The sequence below is a fragment of the Chanos chanos genome, chromosome 8 (genome assembly GCF_902362185.1).
Source record: "Chanos chanos chromosome 8, fChaCha1.1, whole genome shotgun sequence".
NCBI lineage: Eukaryota > Metazoa > Chordata > Actinopteri > Gonorynchiformes > Chanidae > Chanos > Chanos chanos.
Window position 1 is genome coordinate 17,059,268 of NC_044502.1, and position 25,326 is coordinate 17,084,593.

Here is a 25,326-nt window from a genome sequence, read left to right on the forward strand (position 1 = left end):
GGAATCTTTGAGCTCTCCGACCTGATTTGGATTTAACAGTGTATAAGCAATTTCGGTGCTTGTCTTAAAAGACAAGAGGTAATCAATGAAATACATAGTAAAAGGACAAATGTTTCAGTAATACACAAACACTGTTATATGCAACTGGTTTGAATACTGTAACTGCTAAGAGGGTAAGAGCTGCAGCAGTTCTGAACCTTTCTCATAGAATCTCTCATTCCCTGCCTCAGTTACCAAACCATAACACCTTCTGATTATGAAAATTATGATCAGTTACTATCTTACACTGTGAAACATGAGAACATTTTTTGTTTTGTTTTTTTTTAAATGAGCTAAAATCACAAGTCACATTATAATGAATAAACAGTCAAGGACAAAACAATAGTCCTTTAAATAAATCTTATTAAAAATACTCGACAGTTCAAAAATATAAAAGTGGAATAGCTTGAGAATAGCTGCTTATGGTGAGGGAAAAAAAAAACAATGGTTATAACATTTTAACATTTTATCATAGCTTAAATTTGAAATAGGTGAAACTGTGAATGCTGAGCTGGAGAACTCAAACTCAGGTTAAAATTCTCCATCAAACTCAGCGTATACAGCTACATACAAGATAAAGACACAGATGGAAGCAAAGATTAAAGTCACACAACAGAGCAACAATAAATTAAAGGAAAAAAAAAACTCAACAATTTTTAAATATTGAAATGCATTTTTTCTCGCAAATTTGGACAGTGTTTTGCGATTACTGGATAAAGTAAAGCTTCAAGAGGTTTCGAATAATCTAAATGGGCAGTTATAATCTAAGACTCAGTGTCGCATTGTTGTGGTCTACTACTAGATGAGCATTGTCCTGGACAAACATAAATGCAAACAGCTGACCCCAGGTCAGGTCATCTAACCAGACTCCTATCAATGAGTATGAAGACTCAAACAATGCCACTGATCTTGTATTATCCCACTGAAAATCCAGTTCAATCTGCTTTGATCTGAAGGACCTGCACAAAACCACATTTTTGACCAGTTTAACTAATAACAGATGAAGCTAGACCAATCAGAGCTGGTGACAAGTTTGAACAGATGAACCCTGGTTCACAATGACTTAAACTGGAACAAGCTGATTAGTAAATGGCCTTAATGTTGGCTTTTCATATTCAAACTAATTAGGGCTCAAAAACTATGAATTGTTAATACACAACAATGTGAAAACTGTGATTTGAGCAGTTTTCAGTGGGATAATCTGAGGAGGGACAGTAATATATTCTAGTACTGCTGTTTGACAGGAGGAAAACAAATAATATTGGATTCTAAAAATCAGTATAATACAAAAAGACTGTTTGCAAATGCCAACTGCTAGGCATTTCATGTGATACACTACAGAACACATTCAGAGTCAATTCAAATTTTGGTTTCTCATCCACTGATCAAAAATGGGAAGACCTGGTACAATCTGATCATTTGATTTTTTTTAATCTTTCAGTTTATATTTGTACTTAATAATAATAATAATAATAACAATAATAATAATAATAAAGCACAAAACCCAGAATTCCATTTTCTCATGGAGTTGGGCTTCTAGAATGCTGTCCTGCTACATTCCAGAACACTATTGGGTGTCTAAACATTGAATAGAACCACAAAAAGACAAAACACACACACACACACACACACACACACACACACACACACTGGAGTTAAAGGCAAATTAGGAGAGGTGTGAGAAGAAAGAGCACATGCAGCCTTAAAATATAACGTATTTACACTCATAGCCTCATGGACTGCTGTCCTCCCAGGCTCTGTTGGGTTCAAATGAGCCGGGAGTTCTTTAGAAACTGGATCAGAACCTGGTACACAAACTTGTACTGAGACACGGTTTGGACCATCAGCATCCTCTGCTGTCTCAGACGACCCAGCATCACTGGCACCTCCACTTTCTGTGAGAAAGCATCAGAGGAGAACCTAATGTTGGCTACAGTAGCACTGTTCTCCATACACAAACCGTACAGGCAAAGCATAACATTACAGTAAGTACAGGATCATTATAAACCCTGAGGTGAAACAGAGCAATTTCATTAAAAAACTGTTTAAATTACTCAAGGATTTTTCAATATATCTACCCTCTGTCACAAACACACATTCTGAACACACAGTGCTCACCTCGTTGTGTTCCAGGCAGCTAATCATAAGCTCTGTGAGAATCACCACACCGGTTCGGCCCACTCCAGCACTGCAGTGCACCACCACGGGTGGGTTCAGACTCTTCGATGTGTCCAACATACTGTTAGTATGTCGCCGAACTGACTGGATCTCCTCCAGATAGGCTACAGAACCAGACAAAACCGGATACAAACAGTCAGAACTACAGAGAACTGGAGAGAGCCAATCATAACTTCAGAATACACACACACACACACACACAGAACACTCACAGAGGAAACCCTGTACGTATTCGGGGCAGCCATGATCAGGCCAATCCGTATACTGCAGGTGCCAAACCGTCCGCTCCTGACCTGACAACAGGTGCTTAACCTTTAACCCCGTGGTTGCATAACAACCAGAGTCGGTACGGAACTTGGTGGTGACCTTGAATTTCCCATGGGTCGCAGAGTTGTGTTTGGAACCCAGCTTGGGCCAGTACCTGTGACTCTTTGAACGACCGCCCTCCTGAAAATATAAATATGTGTGAGAGACATAGCTTTATTCATTGGGTAAAGCATTATGTAGTCAAGCTTTCACGGTCACCTGGTTTTGCAGTTAAACACATTTCAATCATTTATTTAAATGTTTACATGACAATCACAAGCACACACATAATCTTACTCAATGAATCCCTTTTTCACTCACTCTCTCACACTAAAAGACATGTTTTCCTGATCATATTTTTAACAGGCACAGACTTTCTCTTTATTTTTTACTATACCTCCTCTGCAGTAACCATGGCAATGACGTTGACCCCTTGCTCCCACACCATCTGCCAGAAATCGTGGCAAGTGTTGGGCAGTGGACCCTGTGTGGCTATGTAGTGCCACTCTTCTCCACGGATATTCACCTACACACAAACACAGACACGCGGACACAACGACACAGACACACAACCAGACACAAACACACACACACAGAACATTTGAAATGAGACCACATACATTTAAAGAGGAAACACAAAACACAGTCCTAAAAATGTCAAAATATTACAAAAGCAAAGCCGTATGACATTTGTTGGTTTTCAGCAGGCTATTAGAGTAATACATCACTAGGGGACAGTGTTGCTTTGTAATAAAAGCACAGAGGGAAAGAAAAAGTCCCTGTATGGTAGATCCTCTTTGGCCAGAACATCCACTTGGTGGTCAGTGAGTATTAATTCTTCAGTAAGCCCCCCAAGGGAAACGCCATTATGTAACACTATGCCAGGAGAGCCTTGTGACCAAAACTAACAGTTTAGAGACTGAAGAGCACAAACAAGAGCTGGTTTATTTTCCATATTTTTTTTTTCAACAGGAAAGCTAATAAATAAGAGGGTTATTCCTCATGAATAGAGACTGTGTGTTGCCTTAGCTAGAGCAGAGAGAACAACGCACATGCAAATGTGCACACACACACACACACACACGCGCACGCAAGATCTTAGAGCACCTTCCACAGGAGTTCTAGTCTTACAAGGCTTTGAGCCTTTACTACAGTGATTGTTCTAGAAGTCTAGAAGTATCAGAGGACCATATTAGCTGTGCCCTAGGTGATGATTTGGGTCTTTTGGGTCAACAATATTTATCTAACATTGCTCTTCCTATTAGGAATATTTTTTTAAAATGTTTTATATATACATACATGAAGAATCTAATGGACATATTCCAATTAAAACTATGTATTACACAAAAACTGAACAAAACTGAATTTAAAAAATGTAATTTTGCACTGAGAATGTATTTTGCTGAAAAACAAAGAACAAAAAACACGGAACCATGCAATAGAAATATTCTAGGGACTATTCTAATGAACACAGTTTAATATGAATGACTGATAAAAAGATACAGAACAATTTTAGGGTGTTTATTCGAGAGATGGAGTGGATTTTAAGAGCTCTCATCATTGCATTATCAGTGATGGATTAATTAGATATTAAAAAGCGTTTAAACAACCACACAAACAGCACGACTTTTGGGGTTAATTTAAAAAGTGGTCAATTTCTGTGTGAGTCAGAGAGACAGAGTGGAATCCACCTTTATGTGGGATGCGTTGATGTAGCCTGTGTTGTTCTCCTTATTCGGAACCAGTTCCACACGGTTTTCTTCATATGGAACTACATCCCGGAAACGGTTCCGCTCGGTGTTGTCTGGAAGTGTCGCCGTGGAAACGTTGCAATCTGCCCTCTTCTTTGGAATTTGCTCATATTCAGTGAACAGTCTCTCTTCCTCTAGTCTAAGCTCCAATGTCTTGCACTAAAAGGGAGAGAGAGAGAGAAAGAATGAACAGGGAATCAGTCACTGAGATGTCGCTACTGGATATTTATCAACAACAGAAGTTTACTCAAATATGATTTTTTTTTCATTTTACTATAATAGTTTTACACGCCTCTACTGGGTGGAGGAGCTTGTGTGTTAAGTGTAGAGATGAAGGAGGAATTTATGCATTTGCTGTGGAGATGTTTGGAAGGAGTTTGTGTGTTGGGTGTAGAGATGTTTGAGGGAGTTTGTGTGTTGGGTGTAGAGATGTTTGAGGGGGTTTGTGTGTTGGGTGCAGAGATGTTTGGAAGGAGTTTGTGTGTTGGGTGTATAGATGTTTGAGGGGGTTTGTGTGTTGGGCGTAGAGATGTTTGAGGGGGTTTGTGTGTTGGGCGTAGAGATGTTTGAGGGAGTTTGTGTGTTGGGTGTAGAGATGTTTGAGGGGGTTTGTGTGTTGGGCGTAGAGATGTTTGAGGGGGTTTGTGTGTTGGGTGTAGAGATGTTTGAGGGGGTTTGTGTGTTGGGTGTAGAGATGTTTGAGGGAGTTTGTGTGTTGGGTGTAGAGATGTTTGAGGGGGTTTGTGTGTTGGGTGTAGAGATGTTCGAGAGGGTTTGTGTGTTGGGTGTAGAGATGTTTGAGGGGGTTTGTGTGTTGGGCGTAGAGATGTTTGAGGGGGTTTGTGTGTTGGGCGTAGAGATGTTTGAGGGGGTTTGTGTGTTGGGCGTAGAGATGTTTGAGGGGGTTTGTGTGTTGGGCGTAGAGATGTTTGAGGGAGTTTGTGTGTTGGGTGTAGAGATGTTTGAGGGGGTTTGTGTGTTGGGCGTAGAGATGTTTGAGGGAGTTTGTGTGTTGGGTGTAGAGATGTTTGAGGGGGTTTGTGTGTTGGGCGTAGAGATGTTTGAGGGAGTTTGTGTGTTGGGTGTAGAGATGTTTGAGGGGGTTTGTGTGTTGGGTGTAGAGATGTTTGAGGGGGTTTGTGTGTTGGGTGTAGAGATGTTTGAGGGGGTTTGTGTGTTGGGTGTAGAGATGTTTGAGGGGGTTTGTGTGTTGGGTGTAGAGATGTTTGAGGGGGTTTGTGTGTTGGGCGTAGAGATGTTTGAGGGGGTTTGTGTGTTGGGTGTCGAGATGTTTGAGGGAGTTTGTGTGTTGGGCGTAGAGATGTTTGAGGGAGTTTGTGTGTTGGGTGTAGAGATGTTTGAGGGGGTTTGTGTGTTGGGTGTAGAGATGTTTGAGGGGGTTTGTGTGTTGGGTGTAGAGATGTTTGAGGGGGTTTGTGTGTTGGGTGTAGAGATGTTTGAGGGGGTTTGTGTGTTGGGTGTAGAGATGTTTGAGGGGGTTTGTGTGTTGGGCGTAGAGATGTTTGAGGGGGTTTGTGTGTTGGGTGTCGAGATGTTTGAGGGAGTTTGTGTGTTGGGCGTAGAAATGTTTGAGGGGGTTTGTGTGTTGGGTGTAGAGATGTTTGAGGGGGTTTGTGTGTTGGGTGTAGAGATGTTTGAGGGGGTTTGTGTGTTGGGTGTCGAGATGTTTGAGACAGTTTGTGTGTTGGGTGTAGAGATGTTTGAGGGGGTTTGTGTGTTGGGTGTAGAGATGTTCGAGAGGGTTTGTGTGTTGGGTGTAGAGATGTTTGAGGGGGTTTGTGTGTTGGGTGTAGAGATGTTTGAGGGGGTTTGTGTGTTGGGTGTAGAGATGTTCGAGGGGGTTTGTGTGTTGGAATCAGACTAAGGAATTTTGTTTGTGTGTTGGGTGTAGAGATGTTTGAGGGGGTTTGTGTGAATCAGACTAAGGAATTTTGTTCCTACAGGAACTTCTCTAAGTGGCTCACATTCTTAACATGCCATTCTTTCCATGACTGTAGGCAAACACTCATGCATTTCAACATACACTGCAGGAATTCAGCTTACCACACAATCACACACATACACATACACACAAACACACACACAGACCACATAAAGTCAGCTTACCACTACACAACACACACCTATCCACCCATCCATGTAAATTCGTCTTATCACTACACGACACAAGTGCCACTTTCTCTCAGAGAAACCCATATGGCACATATATTACACAGAAAATCCTAGAGTGTTGATTTTCCAGTGTTAAATGTTGTGGAGTTATTTTATGTTCCATTTATACTTACCGTCTTAAACTCACCTGGGAACCTGTGGTGCATCTTTAGAGAACCTTAGAATTCAATTATGGGCAATTTTCTGAGTGTGACGTGTTCTTTTGTGTATTATTTTATATATTGAGAGTAATAGTATTTTGAAGGGGTCTGTTAGATTGAGTGTACTTTTATTGGGAGTTTATAGTAAACAGTATAATTCAAAAACAGAATACTTCTACATTCTACTCACTCCTCAGAATTCAATCTGGATTACCACTCCAGGACAGTTTACACTAGAAAAAGTGACACTCGCTAACTTCCTAAGAGAGAATGTCTTCATTCATGCTCTCCCAGTTACTGATATTATTAGCACTGGGAAAACCACAGAACTACAGTAGCTACAGGACCTAAGAGAGCCAAAGGATTTTTATATGGGATCGAATATAGTTGAACAAAGATCATTGTTAGTTAAAAAGAGCCTTCATGTTCCTGAGTTTGGTTAGTGTCTGATAAAACATATATGTTAATTTACTTTTCAGTGTATATTTATCGTTTTTCCTTTTGAATGATGTAGACATTAGTAATGTCAATATTCAACAATACCTGTATTAATTTAATGATTAAAAATAACAATAATAGGCAAAATTAATTAAATGTTTCCCTGGTCTTTGTGTAAAATTAATTCTTTCTTTTTCTGTTTTTTTAAATTTAAAATTGATAAAATCTGCCATTTTATCAAACTAGCAACAAATTTGGAACTGCTGTCCAAAAACACTTCTTAATGCCAACCCAACTTTGAGGATGTTTAAATGTGCTGTAAAGGTGTCATTTCAGGTCTGTTTGACTATTTTTTGGGGGTTCTGTTAGGAGTGCTGGGTCTTACCCGCTCATCTGTGTTGGGTTTGGCACAGCTGTGGTCCTCGTGAGGGTTCTCCGGGACGGGCATGCGGGTCACATAGAGTCCGTTTAAAGCTGCCATCATCAGAGGCCTCTTCATCGAATCCACAGACATCTTCTGTTTCTCCAGAGTCTTCATCAGAGAGGAAAAGCCAGCCGTCATGATTCCCACAGAAACACAGGACACAGGAAACCAAAACAACTCCTCAGTGTGTGAGTGTATATGGGTGTGTGTCTTATGCCTATACTGCACACGGACGCATTCAAACACGTGGAGACCCGAGAGCTTACTGACTAAAGGAGAAAAGAGACTAACTGGGCTAGTATAAGAAAGAAACCACCCCCCCCTCTCTCTCTCTCTCTCAGTCTCATATTCCCTACTTCTCTCTCACTCCCTCTCCTCTCGCTTCCAAGACCCTCAGTGTTACCCCCAGGATACCTCCCAAACTCTGACCTACTTCTGCCAGGCTTTGCTTTGGGGATTATGGTGTTAAATCTCAGCTAGTTTTAATCTTTCCCCCAAAACGGGTCCCAACAACACCTGTAAGCAGTGAGGCAAGCTGACAAACACACACACACACACACACACACACACACACACACTGACACACACACACACACTGACACACAGAGGTTGGATGTGCTGTATAGTTCCTAATGGCTATGGATTTGGTACTGATAATGAAAACTGGTCTTGGATCAGCTTTTATAAAATTACCAAATTTAGAGAGCAACTTGTGCTAACAGAGTTGATCTATAGTCTGGGATCTATAGTCTGGAAACGAACATGGAGGAGAAAGTGGTGAGAGTATTAGCGTTTCATTAATAATGTAAACTGAGACAGCACTGGGAGGGGCATATGGGAACACTGGGAGTGGAATTGTTTGAATGGTAGGAGTGGAGGGTATGTGTAGTAATGCATATTAGAATAATGAAGTTGGCATCAACTCTCTATTAGGTTAAAACATTCTCTCTCTCTCTCTCTCTCTCTCTCTCTCTCTCACACACACACACACACACATATCTTATAGAGGATTACATGATTTGCAGTGTCATTAATTAGCACCTGGGGTGTACCGTCCTGTCAAATGTTACTGCCTTAACTTGAAACTCTGCAATCCCAGCACACCCTTGGCTTAATCCTGTGTATTAATGGGGATTAGTACTGACGGAGGGAAACCTAATGTTACCTGTGGGACTCAATCCCAATTTACTGTTTATCAGAAACCGTGAATGTGTGCATTCAAACTGTGCCAAACACTTTGTAACCTGCCCACGCACACACACATACACATACACACACACAGACACACACACACAGATGCAGACTCACTCCCAAAAGCTGTGTGTTCTCCAAGAGGACCTGTGTTTTAGAATGTACCAGCAGCCAGTTGTGGGTCATTTTTACACAGTAGACTAAAGTATGCTGTAGCAATCTCCTCTGATTTATACTGTATAAAATGCTTAAATTCTGCTTAAAATGGTCAAAGTTCAAACACTGCTGCTTAATTAAGCAAATTCTGCACAACGTGTTAGGCTAATCAGTGGAATGTGAGCTAGAAAGCAATTCATAAATTCATTCATATTCACATTCCAATTTGCTCACATAAAAATGGAACAGTAGTTTTAAAGACTATACATAATTATACAATAATGTATTTTGTAAATTAACACCTATGATTAAATTACTCTTTTAACAGCTTTTAAAAACGGAGATTTGTCTCACTCTCTGAGCGATCTCTCGTTCCACAATGCTGTCCTCGATGGAGAACATTTCAGAAACCGGTCTCTCTTTCACTGGCTCTTTTCTCACTCTCTCCTTCACACTGGTCAAATCTGGCTCGGAGATAGATGGGCCGAGCCCAGAACCACTGAGACCAGGCTGTTCATTTCGGGTCAGGGTCCCCCCGCCCTGGTTCTGCTCAGTTCTCACAGCCTCATTCTGAGCGTTTGGGTCCTGGTTGCGGTCGTGTCTGAGTGTGCTGTTGCTGACACATTTGCGGGGACCAGGGTATTCTGGCGGGGGCTTATTTGGGATGTTTGCCAGGGCTGCCTGCAGCTGAGCGCTGATATCCTCGTTGAGGCCGGGAATCTGCACGTCCAAATCGGGTGATTCTTCCTCCTCCTCCTCTTCTTCACTCTCACTGCTGTGGATCAGCATGGTGGCGTTAGAGAGCGTTTTCTGGTGCTGGTAAGCACCTTGTGGTGTCGACGTGGAACCACCTCGTGGCTCTGGAGGAGAAGTTTTTTGCGGAGCTACAGTAATGTCTTTGGGCGGCTGTTGAGGAGGCCCCTGAGGAGGAGGAGGTGGTGGAGGAGGTGCTTGTGACACCTGTTCTCGGAGTGTGTTCCTACGATGAAGAGGAGCATTGATGCCCTTCATCATCAGAGATTCCACGGCGCGTAGCCCTCCAACTACCTCCATGCTGTGGCGTTTGGCCAAGGTAGCACGGTGCTTCACTGTTGTCAGCGGTTCGCTAACCTCTTGCAGGGACTGGTGGACGACGGCACAACTGTCTGGCTGGAATGTTTTTACAGAAAGCTGTACTTTCCGGGTGACCAGTTCTGGACTCGACCCGCCCAGGCATCGGTGACGGTGGCTGCCCAAATCTGGAGTGCTCGTAGCAGGCCGAAATGAAGGGTAGGGAGGGGGTGGACGGGAAAGATGATTTCTCAACATGTTTGCTGTGCTAGTGCCATAACTCGGGGCTCCTGGTCCAGCACCGATTCCCTGCTGTTGGGAATTAGCCAGTTCTGGGGTACTGACCGTGTGAGAGATGGCACTGCCAGCGCCGGGAGAAACTGGACCAGCGCTTTGACCCATGCCAGGGCCCGGGTGTGAAGGCAAGGGTGCCATATGGTGGCCGTAACTGGGCTGTGGTCCCCCATAAGGGCCATGGTAGGGTCCACGTTCCCTCATTTCAGGCTGGCTGTAAACCAGAGCTTCAGGTTGGCGATAAGCGTATGTGTTGCTGATGTTGAGGCTGCGCAGGGATTGGCTGTGGCAGTCAGCGGGCGTGGCCTTGAGGAGGCGTCGTTTCTGACGCATGACAGTGTCATACTCGGGCGTTGGGCGGTAGGAAGGAGGGATTATTGCTGAATGGCGATGGTTGGGAATGTAGTCGGGGCGCATGAGCTCGCTGCCAGGAATGCTGAGGTTGGAAGACATAGGAGAGGAGTGGACGAATGTCTGGGAATGGTTTAACGAGCTCACGCTCGGACTGCTGCACATGCTCCCATTGGGAACGGTCCCATTCCGAAACCCATATTCCAACGGGCACCTGTCCAGGCTCGTCTCTGATTTATAATATGGATCATCATGGAATATACTGTCTGTGGGAGGAGCAGAGAGGGAAAGGTTTGTTCATACAGTACAAAGTGTTTTGATTTTTTTTTTCAGTTTTTTTGAAGAGAGAATACAAACACAAACAATCCTCACATATATCTGAAACCCTACTTTTCTTCTCAAAAAAACAAAAAAACCCCACAAAACCAAAACAAAACAAAACAAAAAAGCAATGTTTGATGTAAGACTTCAAATAAGTCTCAAGTAGTAAAAAAGAGTGCACGTCCCCTCCTTGCCCTTTGGTGGTAGTAATTAAGAGACTTGAGGTTTGAGCTTTATTACAGAGTTAAAGGCAATGAGAGATGGTGCTACCCTGACACAGGCACATGTACTGCCTGAGAGAACACAGACTTGTGCGCACACACATACACACACACACACACACACACATACACGCACACACACACACACACACACACACAGACACACATAGACATACACATACACTCACACACACACACACATACAGACACAGACACTAACACTCCCTAAATCCTATTAAGTCACATTACTTGATGTTGCCTCTGGGACACTCTTTTATCACTATTTGACCTTCATCAAGAGTGAGGAGATGAGAAAGAGTGAGAGAAAGAGAGGGAGAGAGAGAGAGAGAGAGAGAGCAAGAGAGAGCATGACTAGTGCACTGACTAAAGGGCATGAAGATATATTCTGTCAAACATAGGGTCAAACATACATGCTAAAGTCATAAAATATAGAAAAAAAGAGAGAGAGAGAAAAATGTTGCCGAATTCTCGTTATGTTCTAGAATTTACAGCACTGAGCACATTCAGCAATATGAAAAAATGAACTATCTGCTACAGTGTTCTGTTTGTGCACGTGTTAACATAGCAAAATTATTATTACATAATTTTGTTACCCTGAGAACTCTGTGTATCCTGGTAATGATCTGCATACTGAGAGTGCATAGGCTGCAAAATACAGGACTGGGGTCTGGGCTGAGAGAGAGAGAGAAAGAGAGAGAGAGAGAGAGGCACAGAACATTACATCACAGAACAGGCACTGGACTCAGTTTGAATGTTCAATGCAATCATTCAGAACACATACTGTCAGTAGCAGTGCTTAAAATGGCAGTGCAAGTCAATAGTGTGGAAAAGTTCCTATATGACATCACTGGTTACTTAAAACGTACTGGTCCACACACAAATAGAAAAACATACACAGGCACACACACTCTGTGCTTGTTTTAGCCTCATTGTTCATTGCTTAGGGAGTGGTATCATAGGTTGAATTGTAAAGCAAGAAATTAAATTCTCCAGAGCCCATGCAGACATGGACTGGGCATGACAAATGCCCATGGGTGGTACACACACACACACACACACACACACACACACACACACACACACACACACACATGCACACACACCTATATCTCAAGTACACTGGAGTAACAGCCAACCAATCTAAAAATGAACCATGGAAAGTGCGTGTGTCTGAACTTGATGAATAAAACAATACTGTTTTTTGTAGCTGTTGACAGGATAAGGGTGTAGGGATCCTGTGTATGTGTGTGTGTGTATTTTTAGAAAAATGTGTGTGTGTGCGTGTGTGTGCGTGTGTGTGTGTGTGTGAGGGAGAGTGTAAGGCATACCAGTCGGTTCCAGGTTGGTCGTCTCCGGAGGGGTGCAGGTGAATGTGCTGGCCTAAAGGAGCAATCATAACAACAGATGCAGTGACATAGGTCTTCCACAGGGGGGCAGACATATAATGCAGTGGGGGGCAGACATATAATATTTAACACATATAATACAGTGTTATGTTAATTGTTTACTTATTCTACATTTAATGTGATTTGATTTCATTTCACACTGCAGCCCAACTTCAGGGAAAAGTTCATCCAGGCCTGCAATGAGAACAAATCTCCATCTATACAGAGTGAATATAAAAACCAGGCCAACTGGATGGTGTTAACTCATTCACTCTCACAAATGCCAGAAAAAGTCTGTGTAAAGTCATTCTGTTTTTAACCTCCTCTACTGACTGACTCACTGAAATGCATTTTGAGGTTAAGTTTAAGAGATGTGTGTGTCTGTGTGCATGTCTGATATAAGATTACTGCTAATGTGGGTGAAAGGTTTCTTTAAGCATCAGGTAGTCACTCACTCTGCACAGATTTTGTTTTGTTTGTAGAATTTATGCCTGGCTGTAAACAAACGGGCAATGTATTTAGCCATCTCCATATCCTCCTGATGAGAAAGTAAAGAGGACAACAACAACAACAAATAAACAACAAAATAAACAAATTCAACAACAATGAGGGGAGAGCGATGGCAACTTAAACAAATCAAAGAACTGAAATAAGCAAATCAACAACAAAATAAAGAATTTCCATACATGTAACAGTTATGAAATGATGTAATTTCTACTTTCGCACTATACATGTACATGTGTAAATTCACAAACTGGAGCTGAAACATTACTCTTCTGTCACTGACTTCTTTAAAAATCATAATTCGATTGATTCTCTGTTAAAATAGGTATATTGTGATACTGTGTCATACTGTGACGTATCAGTTTTGAGTCTGAATGATTTGGGATGTTGAATGGTCTGATCTGACTCAGTGTGGTATTTAGAGTTCAGAGCTGAAGGTTTCATGCCAGTGTGTTCCCATGGGACAGCCTTGGCGGGTGTGCAGACTCAACACACACAGACACACAGACACAAACTGTTGTAGCCATTTTGTGAATTAATAACTTTGTGTTTTGTAAATATATCTGAACGTTAATATTATTTATGCACCTATGTACCTGTTTGTGCTAAAGTGGAAAAATTACATTCTAGATGATAGTTTATGCTTGTACTTACGGTAGAGCCAGGGCACACTTATGTCACCGAGGGAAAAACCCAGGAGAATGGAATTGGAACTTGGTTTTGGTAAATGCGGATTGAGTGACAGTGGTTGAAAACGATTTTTTGACCACTTTTGATTGACTTCGTGTCGCTTCACATTACAAATCTAAGTTATTTTCGTTTTCTTTTATGTGTTATTGGAATTATCAAGTCTTTTTGGTTGACATCTTTTGTTTCAATAAATGGAATTTCATTGATTTAAAGAAGGACTCGAAAGTGCGTTCAAAACAGCTACCTGCTCATTCATTCCACGGTCTTAATTTGGAAAAGCGAAAACATGGAAAGGCCGAGACACAAACAAACAGACACACACACACAAACAAACAGACACACACACACACACACACACACACACAAGCACGCACCGTATGAAACATGATGGTGTCGTCTTTGCTGGTTATCTCCACGGTGATGGCTGATTTATTGTGCCCGATGTTGCCAATGTCCTTCCACCTAAGAGGAAAAGATGTTACAAATAAACAGAAGCCAAAGGTCAAAGGTTAAATGTCAAGTTTGTCTCTAAACCTGCCATGAGCAAGCTCTAGAAGTGGTGTGTGTGTGTGTGCACGCACGCGTGCGTGTGTGTGTGGGTTGACCCAAGGGCAGCTGACCCAGAGGTTTAGGGGTGAGGAATTTTTCACTGATTGTGTGTGAGGTCTGATCAGAGAGATAATACACAGACTGACAGTAAATTTGTTTCCTGTAGTTTACCCTACCCCTGTCCCTGTCCCTACTGCTACCACACAACCACACACACTAACACACACACACACACACACACACACACACACACACACACACAGAAGAGAGAGAGACACAGAGAGAAATCCAAACTAAAGTGACCCGATACCAGGACAGAGGGCAAGTGTCAGAGGTGAGAAGTCAAACTCAGGCACAGACCTGTGTAGCATGATGGACCTGCCGTTTCTGTGTTTGACAAACACCCCGATGAACGACACACCAATGAAGATATCATTTGTGTAGTTGTCCTGTAAATAAAATACACACATATATCAAACATGCCATCTGCCAACTGACACATACATACAAGGAATGAGCAATATGAGAGGCCTGGATACATATGCATGTGGAAATGTGTGTGTGCGCGTGTGTGTGTGTGTGTGTGTATACTTTACCTTAGCAGCAAAGCTCTCCTGACCAAAGCCATCCAATTTCTCCACCTCTCTGATGTAGAGCAACTCTGCCTCTGCGGGCTGCATCCCACTACACACACACACACACACACATGTGCAGACGCACGCGCACACACACACACACGCACACACACACACACACGCACACAGAGAGGCAGGCAGGCAGAGTGAGATCTAATATATAATATATAATGTATGTAATAGCTGTAGGAGCAGGAGAGCTTAATGGAAAAGAGACAAGTGTATGTATAATGGTTTAAAGACCTACCAGTGACTCTTATGTTCCTCTGCTACCTTCTGAGTCCACTCTTCCAACACCTCATCTACATGAGACCAGCTCTGACAGAGAGAGAATGAGAGAAGATGTGAGCCCAGCTCTGTCAGAGAGAGACAGAGACAGAGGGAACATGCAAGACCAGCTCTGACAGACATGCAGACAGACATAGAGAGAACACATGAGACCAGTTCTAAGAGAGAGAGAGAGAGAAAGAGAGAGAGACAGACAGACAGAGAAAGAACTCATGAGACCAGCTCTGAGAGAAAGACAGAGAGAGAGAACACACATACTTGAGACCAACCCTGAGAGACAGACAGAGAGAACAATACAGAGGGAAAAGGATGGTGCATGACTGAATGAAAAATATACTACATTATATAAAAATGTTTTTTATTTTTTTACTTTTTTTTAACTATTTTGTGGTAGTTTTTGCAAATGGTTTGTCTATAATGTTTGGAATGTGTGTTATTCATTGAGTAAGTACTGAAATATGCTTCACAGTACAGACAGTTTTTTTACTTGTGCCATGTACAGGCAGCTTTTACATGCTCTCTGCTGTCTGAAGTCAGTCCAAGTAAAGTGAGTCAAAAATCAAAGTGTTTCCTTTTTCGCTTTAATTAGTCAAGAGAATTTTACTGAGCTCTGCTCTGCACCTATGATTTAGGCTGTTTTAACATTTAGGGCTGTTCTTTAGGCTATTCTTATATTTTAAGCTGCTCTTTATGCTGCTCTTTAGGCTGTCCTTTAAGTTCTTCTTACAGTCTTTTAACATACTGATACAACTGGGTCCCCAGCCTTAATCAGCCACAACTATTTAGCCAAAATTTTAAACCGGGCTGTTAAGCTTAGATAAGGATTTCTTTTTTAAATTGGACAAGGTTTTGTGTGCTTTATCTGTAGATACATTCACAAATAGCACTTTCTCTCTCACCCTCACTCTCTCTCTCTTTCTTTCTCTGTCTGTGTCACTCAGGTATGCAGTAATAATACAGGGGGAGGAATGTGTGTCCTCAGGCAGTTTTTACACACACACACACACACACACACACACACACACACACACACACACTGACTCACCACGGGGAACAGCACATACTCCCTGAGGAAATCCTGAGAGACAAACTGTGTGTAGTCTCCAAAGTCCGCTATAGAGAGAGAACACAGAGAGAGATCAATACACACACACACTGGCACACATGCACACGCATGCATACTGTAAATTCGTACACAAGCCTGCAAAAAAAAAAAAAACAAGTACACAGAGACTTCAATGAATTGTGTGTGTGTGTGTATGTGTGTGTGTGTGCGAGACTCAGACACAGAGAGAACTATCTCTCCTGCTTAGATAAGAGCAGAGCTGAGGAGGCTAACTCCTCTGTCTGTGATAAGCTAACCCACTGTTTACATTCTACATTACAGAACACAACAGTGTATAATGATAACTGCCCTCTCTCTCTCTGCACTGCCCATATTAGGCCTGGCCTGCTGGGGCTGAGCAGCTGTGTGACTGAGTGACTGTGAGGCTGCTGTTTAGGTCAGCACAGGAGTATGTGTTCTTCCCTTCCTTCATGTCCATGTGTGTCAGACAGTGTGTGTGTGTGCGTGTGTGTGTGTGTGCGTGTGTGTGTGTGTGCATGTGTCTGTGTCTGATTTGGAATTCATTTGTGCACGTTTTACAATTCAACACAAGTCCTGAAACACATAAACACTCACTGTGATGGAGGTGGACAGACATACGTCATATAACTCAACTCAAAACACACACACACACACACACACACACACACACACAGACCCTGTACGGCGAGGCCGGCCAGTCTGATGCCCTGCTCCACACTGCACTGCAGCCGTCCGTCTAGCACCTCCCTCTTCACTTGTAGGTAATACTGATACCTGAGAGAGAGAGACAGAGAAGGAGAGAGAACGACAGGATGAGAAGGACAGTCAGGTGATCAGTGTGCAGTCTTGCAAGTTCAATCACACGTCTCATGACTCAGTCATTCATTCACACACAATGACTTACTGGGATGAAGCAAGAAATTTCATGGTAAAAAGAACAAACCACATTCTCAGATGCATGTTCATACACACGCGCACACGCGCACACGCACACGCACACACACACACACACACACACACACACACACACACACACTCTCTCTTTCTCTCTCTCTCGCGGTTCAAAACACCAAAGTGGAAGTGGATGAATTCTAACCTCATAAATGTTACACACACAAAAAACAGCCCATACTGACTCAACAAACACATGGGCATACACGTGCACACGTGCACACATGCACACGCACACACACACACACACACACACACACACACACACACAATGACTTATTAAGGTTAGATTGAGAATTATCTAGCGGTGATTCACTCAACACACACTTCCCCAACACATATGTGAGCACACACACACACACATACACACACACACACACCTGTACACCTACACACACATAGACACCACAAAGAGTTGTTTGGTATTAAGTGTCATTATAGACACCACAGAGCAGAAGACATAACACATTAGTTTGGTCTACTTCTACACCCCCACTGTCTACTCCCCATCCCCCCACCACCCGCCAAAAATGAAAAAAAAAATCTTTTTTTGGATGAAGGCACCAACATGGCCCTGCCCTCCTGCCCACAGCCTATCATTACACTATGAGAGCCCTTCAGTTTCCACGGAAACCTTTTCATTACCAAATCCCCACCGACTGCTAACATTGGTCAGCTGTGGTTCTGAAGGCGGGCTTCTGGAATGGGTTCACCTGTTAGGCTTGTATTTGGTACATTGTTTAAAGTTATTAAGCTCAGTCCCTCAAGACAGAAACTTGACGGGAGCTTTCTAAGTGAATGAGACAGAAAGATTTCTACTTAAATAAGTGCATTAAAACAGCACCAGTAAAACCAATTTTATAATAATGACAAATTGAATGATTTAATGACACAAGTGATAGGGCTGACATATGCAACTGCATGTTTAAATAGGGGGCGGGGGGTTTCAGACAGTGAAAAACAAAGAGAGAGACAAAAAGTGAAAGAGCGAGGGAGAAGGAGAGAGAGAGAGCGAAGGAGAAGGAAGGAGAGAGGGAGAGAGAGCACGATGGAGAGAAAGAGGGTGAAGGAAAGAAAGGGATTTTTGGGGGTTTTTAGAGTCGTTTTGTTGCTGATTCAGCAAAAGTTGATACGAGTCCATCTGGCCATGGCTGTGTCTTGGCATGTTTGTGTATATGTGTGTGTGTGTGTGTGTGTGTGTGTAAGACAGAGTAAGTGAGTGAGTGTGTGTGTGCACGCGCTTGTGTGTGTACGTGTGTGTATGTGAGTATGTGTTTATGTGTCTGTGTAAGATAGAGAGAGAGAGCGGGAGAGAGTGTGTGTGTGTGTGTGTGTTTATCTGGTATCTGTTTGTATATGTGAAAACAGATGAAACACAACTGTGATTCTGAGGCAGTTATAATCCAAACGGAGACCAGGTGCTCCAGATGGACTTAATCGAAAAGAAAGTAAAGATGATGAAAAAGTTGAACAAATTCTGTTTTTCTTGGAATGGCAGAACACATGGTAGAGGTCTGAAAGACACAGAGAGAAAGACTGATCTATGCAGCCTTTTTTTCCACAGAGAGCTGAATAAACGAAATCAGCAGAACTCTAACACTATTTTACTTTTTTTTTTTTTTACCATTGGACAGTTTTAATGTCCACACAGACTGCTTGTTTACTAAATGTTTCCGCAGTAAACTCAACGCCCAACCTATGCCTACGCTCTGCAAACTAGAGGAACCATTTTATGACATGCCAAGAACCATTTTATGACACCAAACTTAGTCTTTACTTTCTGAAGGTAGAATTTGTTGAGGAACTGGTATGAAGTGCAGATAAGTGACAGAATTAGGAAAGCCTGAGGAGTACTTTGATCCTCCAAGAGAACAAAGTCTGTTCAGAACACCCACAAAATGCTCATAAGGGACAAAACTGTTACATTTATTTTTTAGGGTTTTCACGGGTCAGTGTTAGAACTGGAGCAGAGAGTTGAGTGACAGTCACTCACACACACACACACACACACATGCACACACAGGTCTGAGGTGATTTTCACAGCTGCAGTAGAGAATTCAGTTTTACATCACTCAGATTACCTCTCTCCTGCCTCTTTTCAAACAATGGCATATTATACACACACACCCCAACACACACACCCAACCCTAAACTCTGCCCCCACCCACCTCTGCAAAATACGTTTTTTGACTTTGAAGTCACACCCTCCCACTCTCTGGTCCTTTCTCTCTGTCCCTCTCTTCCCTCCCCCTGTGACAGACCAGGTGCGATGGGAGACAGGAGACCTGACACACATAACCACCTTAACCCAGAAACAGTAGACCAGGCTGTCTCTCTCTCTCTCTCTCTCTCTCTCTCACACACACACACACAACCACACTCACACACACCCGCAGACACACACATACACACATGCATACACGCATGCACGCACCTACACACAGAGCATAATCAGATATTCCCATGCTTAAATAGAAAAGCAACTGCTCCTCACTTCTGCACTTAAATGTGCATTCCCTCAACACCAGCCGTGTGTGTGTGCATCTATGTGTGTGTGTGCATGTGTGTATGAGTGTACACGTGTGTGTTTGTGCGTATGTGTGTGTGTGTGTGTGTGTGTGTGCGCGTGTGTGTGATCACTGGAATGTGGCGTCCTCCTACACTAGTTGACTGTGCCAACGTTCCTGTGTGACTCCTGAGCACAGCCAGGCCTCCAAACACACAGAGCTCTGTGTTTCCTTCACACACACACATACACATACACATACACACACACACACACACACGCACGCGCATGCGCGCACACACTCACATGCACACACAAACACACACACACATACACACACACACACACACGCACGCGCATGCGCGCACACACACATGCACACACAAACACACACACACATACACACACACGCGCGCGCGCAGAGTCTCCTTCATTGTCCCTCTGAAACTTCCAGCACTTTGCCCTGCTAGCCAGACCCCCAGTGAGAAATACCTAGGATACCAACCAACCACACACACACACACACACACACACACACACACACACACACACACACCTTTGTTACTCAGAAATGAAGGTGAAAATGTGTAAAATCCCTAAGAGAAAATGTTTACAGGATTCTGAGATAAAGAACATGTTCATGCATATCCCCTAACAGTCATGTGTCAGAATCCTGTGTGTTTAAGTGCGTTGGTTTGTGTGTGTGTGTTTTAAAGTTTTGGTCCTGATGAAACTCTTTGTATGATAGTGGTATTTTATGATGAAGTGAAAGGGAAGTTAAGGAGGGTGATATAAAGTGTTGAGTGTTGAGATGCTGTATTGTGCGGAGCACTGTGAGGACAGAGCTGAATCTGTACTGCCTCGCTGTCCTCTCCCTGACCTCACACCGACACACTAACATCACACACAAATTCAGCACTGCTACGCAACTCCACTGTATTCTCCCTCTCCCTCTCTCCCTCCCTCTCTCCTTCCCTCTCTCTCTCTCTCTCTCTCTCTCTCTCTCCCTCTCCCTCTCCCCCCTTCTCTGTCTCTTTCTTGGTTGTTAAATTATAGTGTTTTTCCTAGCTCAGTTACCCATAACCACATACACACAGAAACAAACACACTTGTAGAGGGATGGAGTTAGAGAAGGGGAAAGAATTTTTCAGAAATGTGCACAGTGAATCACAGACATGATTCTCTCCAGAGTCAGACATGACGCTTGTGCTGAAAAACGGACTAAAGAGAAAACGGACTAAAGAGAACCAGGCTCGTTTTTCCAGAATTCCAGCCCTGTGCACTTATTTCCATCTCTATCTCTCTTCTTCACAGATCAAGGAGCAAACCTGTTTTGGAGAACTTTTACAGAAATGTAGTCAGATGAGAAAAGAAGATGCAAAGACAGGGAGAAAAAAACTGGAAGAAGAATTAGGGAGGAGGAGAACAGGAAAGAGGCTGTAAGACTGCATGAGGAGGAATTAGGGAGGAGGAGAACAGGAAAGAGGCTGTAAGACTACATAAGGAGGAATGCATCAGAAAATGAATGGTATGTGAAGGAGAAAGCGGAAAAGAGAGAGAGATGGGGCTGGGCTCATAACAGGTCCTACTGGGAGAGGAGTGATAATACACACACACACATGCACACACACATACACACATGCACATATACACACACACACACATGCACACACACACACACACACACACACACACACACACACATGCACGCGCACACATACACACACACACACACACACCCCTCTATCTACATCCACTTTACTAAAAGGGTTCCAGTGATACTGTGTCATCTATGTACTGAAGCTCAAAAATGATTTGTGTTCATTTCAGTATGAATTTTTTACACAAACAGTTCATATCAAGTCATTCAGTATGTGAATAACGGGTCTGTAAGTGAAACTGTGTCGCCTAAATACAGAAATGTTTCCGTACAAACAGTGCCCAGCCTTCACCGCTGCTTTCTGTTTACACACACCAGCAACCCACATCCCTGGACTCACAAATCTGTATATCTAATCTAATCTTCCAGAGATGACCTCTACTACAAAGCCTTTATTGCCCTGTGAGAGTTTCACATTTCTGTAGCTTTGTTGTGTAGGCTTTGTTAAAGTTACATTTCATACTGACAGACTTCAGACTGACCTAATACCGTAATACACACTTCTGATTCATATATACAGCCAGCCAAGTACTTTCTATAGCATGTCGATTGAAAACAGTAAACCTGTGCAGGGTGGGAGTGGGAGAGTCGTACCTGGTGACCTCTTGTTCCAGACGGGACACGTTGGGAACATAGAACATCACCCCAAAGAAGAGCAGGGGTTCATTTCCAAATTTGTCGAGCTGCTTCTTCAGAGCCTTCTCTAGCTCCACCCACCTCTGGACCTGAGCTTTAGTATGGAACCACAGCCCAAAATAATGAGTCTGTCCGAGAGAGAGAGAGAGAGAGAGTGAGAAAGAGAGAGAACTTGATATCATTTTGACTGTCATTTTAACACTATACAGAACAACAAAACACGATCACATCTCAAAAAGACTTGACTGGAAAATGGCAAAGAGGGAGAAAGAGCATGAGAGGGGGCTATGTCTGTATGTGTGTGTGTGTGTGTGACAGATATATATATATATATATATATATATATATATATATATATATATATATATATATATATATATATATATATATATATATATATAGAGAGAGAGAGAGAGAGAGAGAGAGAGAGAGAGAGAGAGAGAGAGAGAGAGAATTTGTCTGTATTTAGAAAAAAGAGTAGCAGTTCAAAACTAGTCTCTAAGATTTTCAGAGAATCAGTATGCATCCCTAGCCTTGCGTTTAAATCCTCCACTAATATTCACACCCCGCTATGTCCAGTCAAAAAGACATTTCAACCATCTGCTCTTACCACTTATCACTGACTGCCAACTCTCACTGTTCCTGACACCCTGTGTGAAACGAAGTGTTCCCTAAGTTTTTACTTCCAAACCAAAGCAATGGTAGTGTTCTCTCTCTCTCTCTCTCTCTCTCTCTCTCTCTTACACACACACACACACACACACACACTCACCCCTACACTGCTGGTACAGCTGATCCCTAAGGATACGACAGAGTCAGCAAACAGGCATTTGTGTTGACGCACATCATACACACACTACATACCGTGAGTAAGTGCAGAGACATCTCACTCACTCACACACACACACAAGCACACACACCAGACCTAGGACTACATGCTCTAATCTAATACAGACCTGGCTGATGCAGACGGAATATTAGTCTGACTTTTTGAGTTTGTTCCCGTCACAGTGATAGATCGTAGGTACAGAGATAGGACAGGCTGCCAAACAACGAGAGGTCTTCTCTGTCTTTCACATCATGCACAGACACACACACGCCCTCTCTCTCAAACACACACACACACACATTAATGTTATTTTTTTGGAATACACAGAAGACAGTGTGTGTATGTGTGTGCTAGTGTGTGTCAGACAGACAGACAGACAGATAGATAGATAGATAGATAGACAGACAGACAGACAGACAGACGGGGGGGCAAAGAGCGAGACAAAGACAAAAAGAGAGAGAGAGAGAGAGAGAGAGAGAGAGAGAGAGAGAGAGAGAGAGAGAGAGCAGAGACAGTTCACGTAACCCATAATGCAATGTGGCAGGGTGGGCGTCCAGCGGTGAAATTTATAGTGTCTCTGAGTGGTCAGGACATTTCACAACACGGCGCAAACACACACCCTGCCGTCTAACATGCCGACTTTAGAGAGTGCCGTGTATGAGTGTGTGACAGCAGCTGAGCGGGACAGACAGAGAAAGACAGTTATCTTACCACACATAAATGAATTTGACTTTACTGGCCTGCCTTTAAAAACATTCCCACCCAGTGGAGAGGAGTGCAGCCCTGAGAGTGAAAAAATAATAAAGCAGGACCTGTAGTCTGACTCTAAACTGAAGGGCTGACACTCTTCATCCTAAATTAACTGCTACTACATAGATGCAGTTCAATGGTTCAAGTTTAATTTGTATCACACCTGCAAAATCTCAAACTTGGTCTCACTTCCTCTCTGTGTCATGTTAAGATTATTGTCTCTCGCTCTAAAAGGGTGATCTGAAGTGTTTCATCTAAATCTAATATCTGCATTAGTCACACTGATGACAGCAGTACAATAATGCAATCTCTAAAATCTGAGATTATGGATTAAAATCTGAGACTCTACCAACAGGTAACAGTGAGTCTAATCTACAGTACTGAGATGCTGAAGGCTGCCTTTTTATAAATTACAGCCTTAATCAATAAATTAGGCTGTGTTTTAATCAGAGGACATCAGAAGTACCTACATGGTCTAATGGACTAAAACAATGTTGACTACGTGTACACACACACACACACACGTGTGCGCGCGTGCACACACACACACACACACACACACACACACACACACAAACACACACACACACACACACACGCACACACAGTTTGGCTCCAGCGAGAGAGAGAGAGCACACAGATAACACATTCATTCAGGTAACACACCTTCTCTTTTCCAACAATAACAAAGCAGCAATACCGTAAGTGTGTGAAATGAATGATTTAATCACTGATTACAGCTGTATTGGCATCTGTTACTGACTTTCTCTCCTTAACTCTGACGCTTTCACACTAATAAAATGTGTTTTGATGATGTTACTGGTAGAATAACTCATCTTTTATGCCTGCAGTCTCTCTGATTAACTGATTAAAGTGTTTATTATTTACCCAGTAAAAGCATCTGTGATGAGTCTGATCTGACAGAGATGTGAGCAGGACAGAGCAAAGTCCAATACAACAACTATGACGATACTGACTGATTCTATCACTGACAATCACACTGATCATAACATTGTCACTGTTAATAGCACTGACTAATGTTGTCCATGTGTGTGTATGTATACAAAGTGTATAATGTTATGTGTGTATTTGATAAATTATTGTAGGGAAGACTGACCTCTCGTAGTTCCAGTCTCTGTATATAACACATAATGTTATGTACGTACACACACACACACACACACATACACACACACACATAAGTACAGATATTATGAATGAACATAATATTCTGGACGTATGTATGCATGTATGTGTGTGTGTGTGTGTGTGTGTATAAAAATACAAACACACACACACACATATATATTTGTAAATATGTATTTATACATATATATTATGAATGAGATTGTGGAAGGCTGACCTCTCTTAGCTCCAGTCTCTGGGCGACAGCCTCCAGACACTCCTGCCCGGTGCTCTCCACAGACAGAGTACACTCTATCACATTATTGTCCAGCAGACGAATCCGCGTCACAAAATAGTTCTTACTCAGGACGTTATAGCGCCGCGTTCGGCCGCGAAGCTTCAGCCGAAACGGCATGGTTCCGAGGAGGGAGGCAGGTCGGGCAGGTCAAAGGTCACAGGTCGGGTCCTACCTCCTATGCCACCCGCCCCACCCAGGGACGGCTGCACCTCCCTTGGAAGAACTGCACGCTGGGAAAGGGTAGTCCCATTCCCGGTCACAGTCGAGGCAAGAAACAGATGAGGAACTCTGGGAAATACAGCGAGAGGGACAAAAAAGAGCCAATCAGGGACAAGTAGAACAGTGAACACGGATTTTCA

General features: G+C 42.8%; 1 protein-coding gene across 1 annotated transcript; it reads right to left on the bottom strand.

Annotated features, from left to right (window-relative positions):
* Window positions 1-1,714: 1,714 nt before the first annotated feature.
* LOC115818625 (tyrosine-protein phosphatase non-receptor type 14-like) lies at window positions 1,715-25,084 on the bottom strand. The gene is made up of 19 exons (XM_030782047.1): window positions 24,908-25,084; window positions 21,924-22,093; window positions 16,889-16,986; window positions 16,171-16,238; window positions 15,085-15,155; window positions 14,799-14,886; window positions 14,563-14,651; window positions 14,028-14,115; window positions 12,915-12,997; window positions 12,403-12,454; window positions 11,668-11,746; window positions 9,777-10,777; window positions 9,171-9,686; window positions 7,431-7,577; window positions 4,215-4,433; window positions 2,921-3,049; window positions 2,430-2,664; window positions 2,158-2,321; window positions 1,715-1,934 (listed from the first exon to the last, which is right to left on the bottom strand). The coding sequence occupies exons 1-19, from the start codon at window positions 25,082-25,084 to the stop codon at window positions 1,806-1,808; spliced, it is 3,603 nt and encodes a 1,200-aa protein (XP_030637907.1). The 3' UTR covers window positions 1,715-1,805.
* Between the last annotated feature and the right edge of the window lie 242 nt (window positions 25,085-25,326).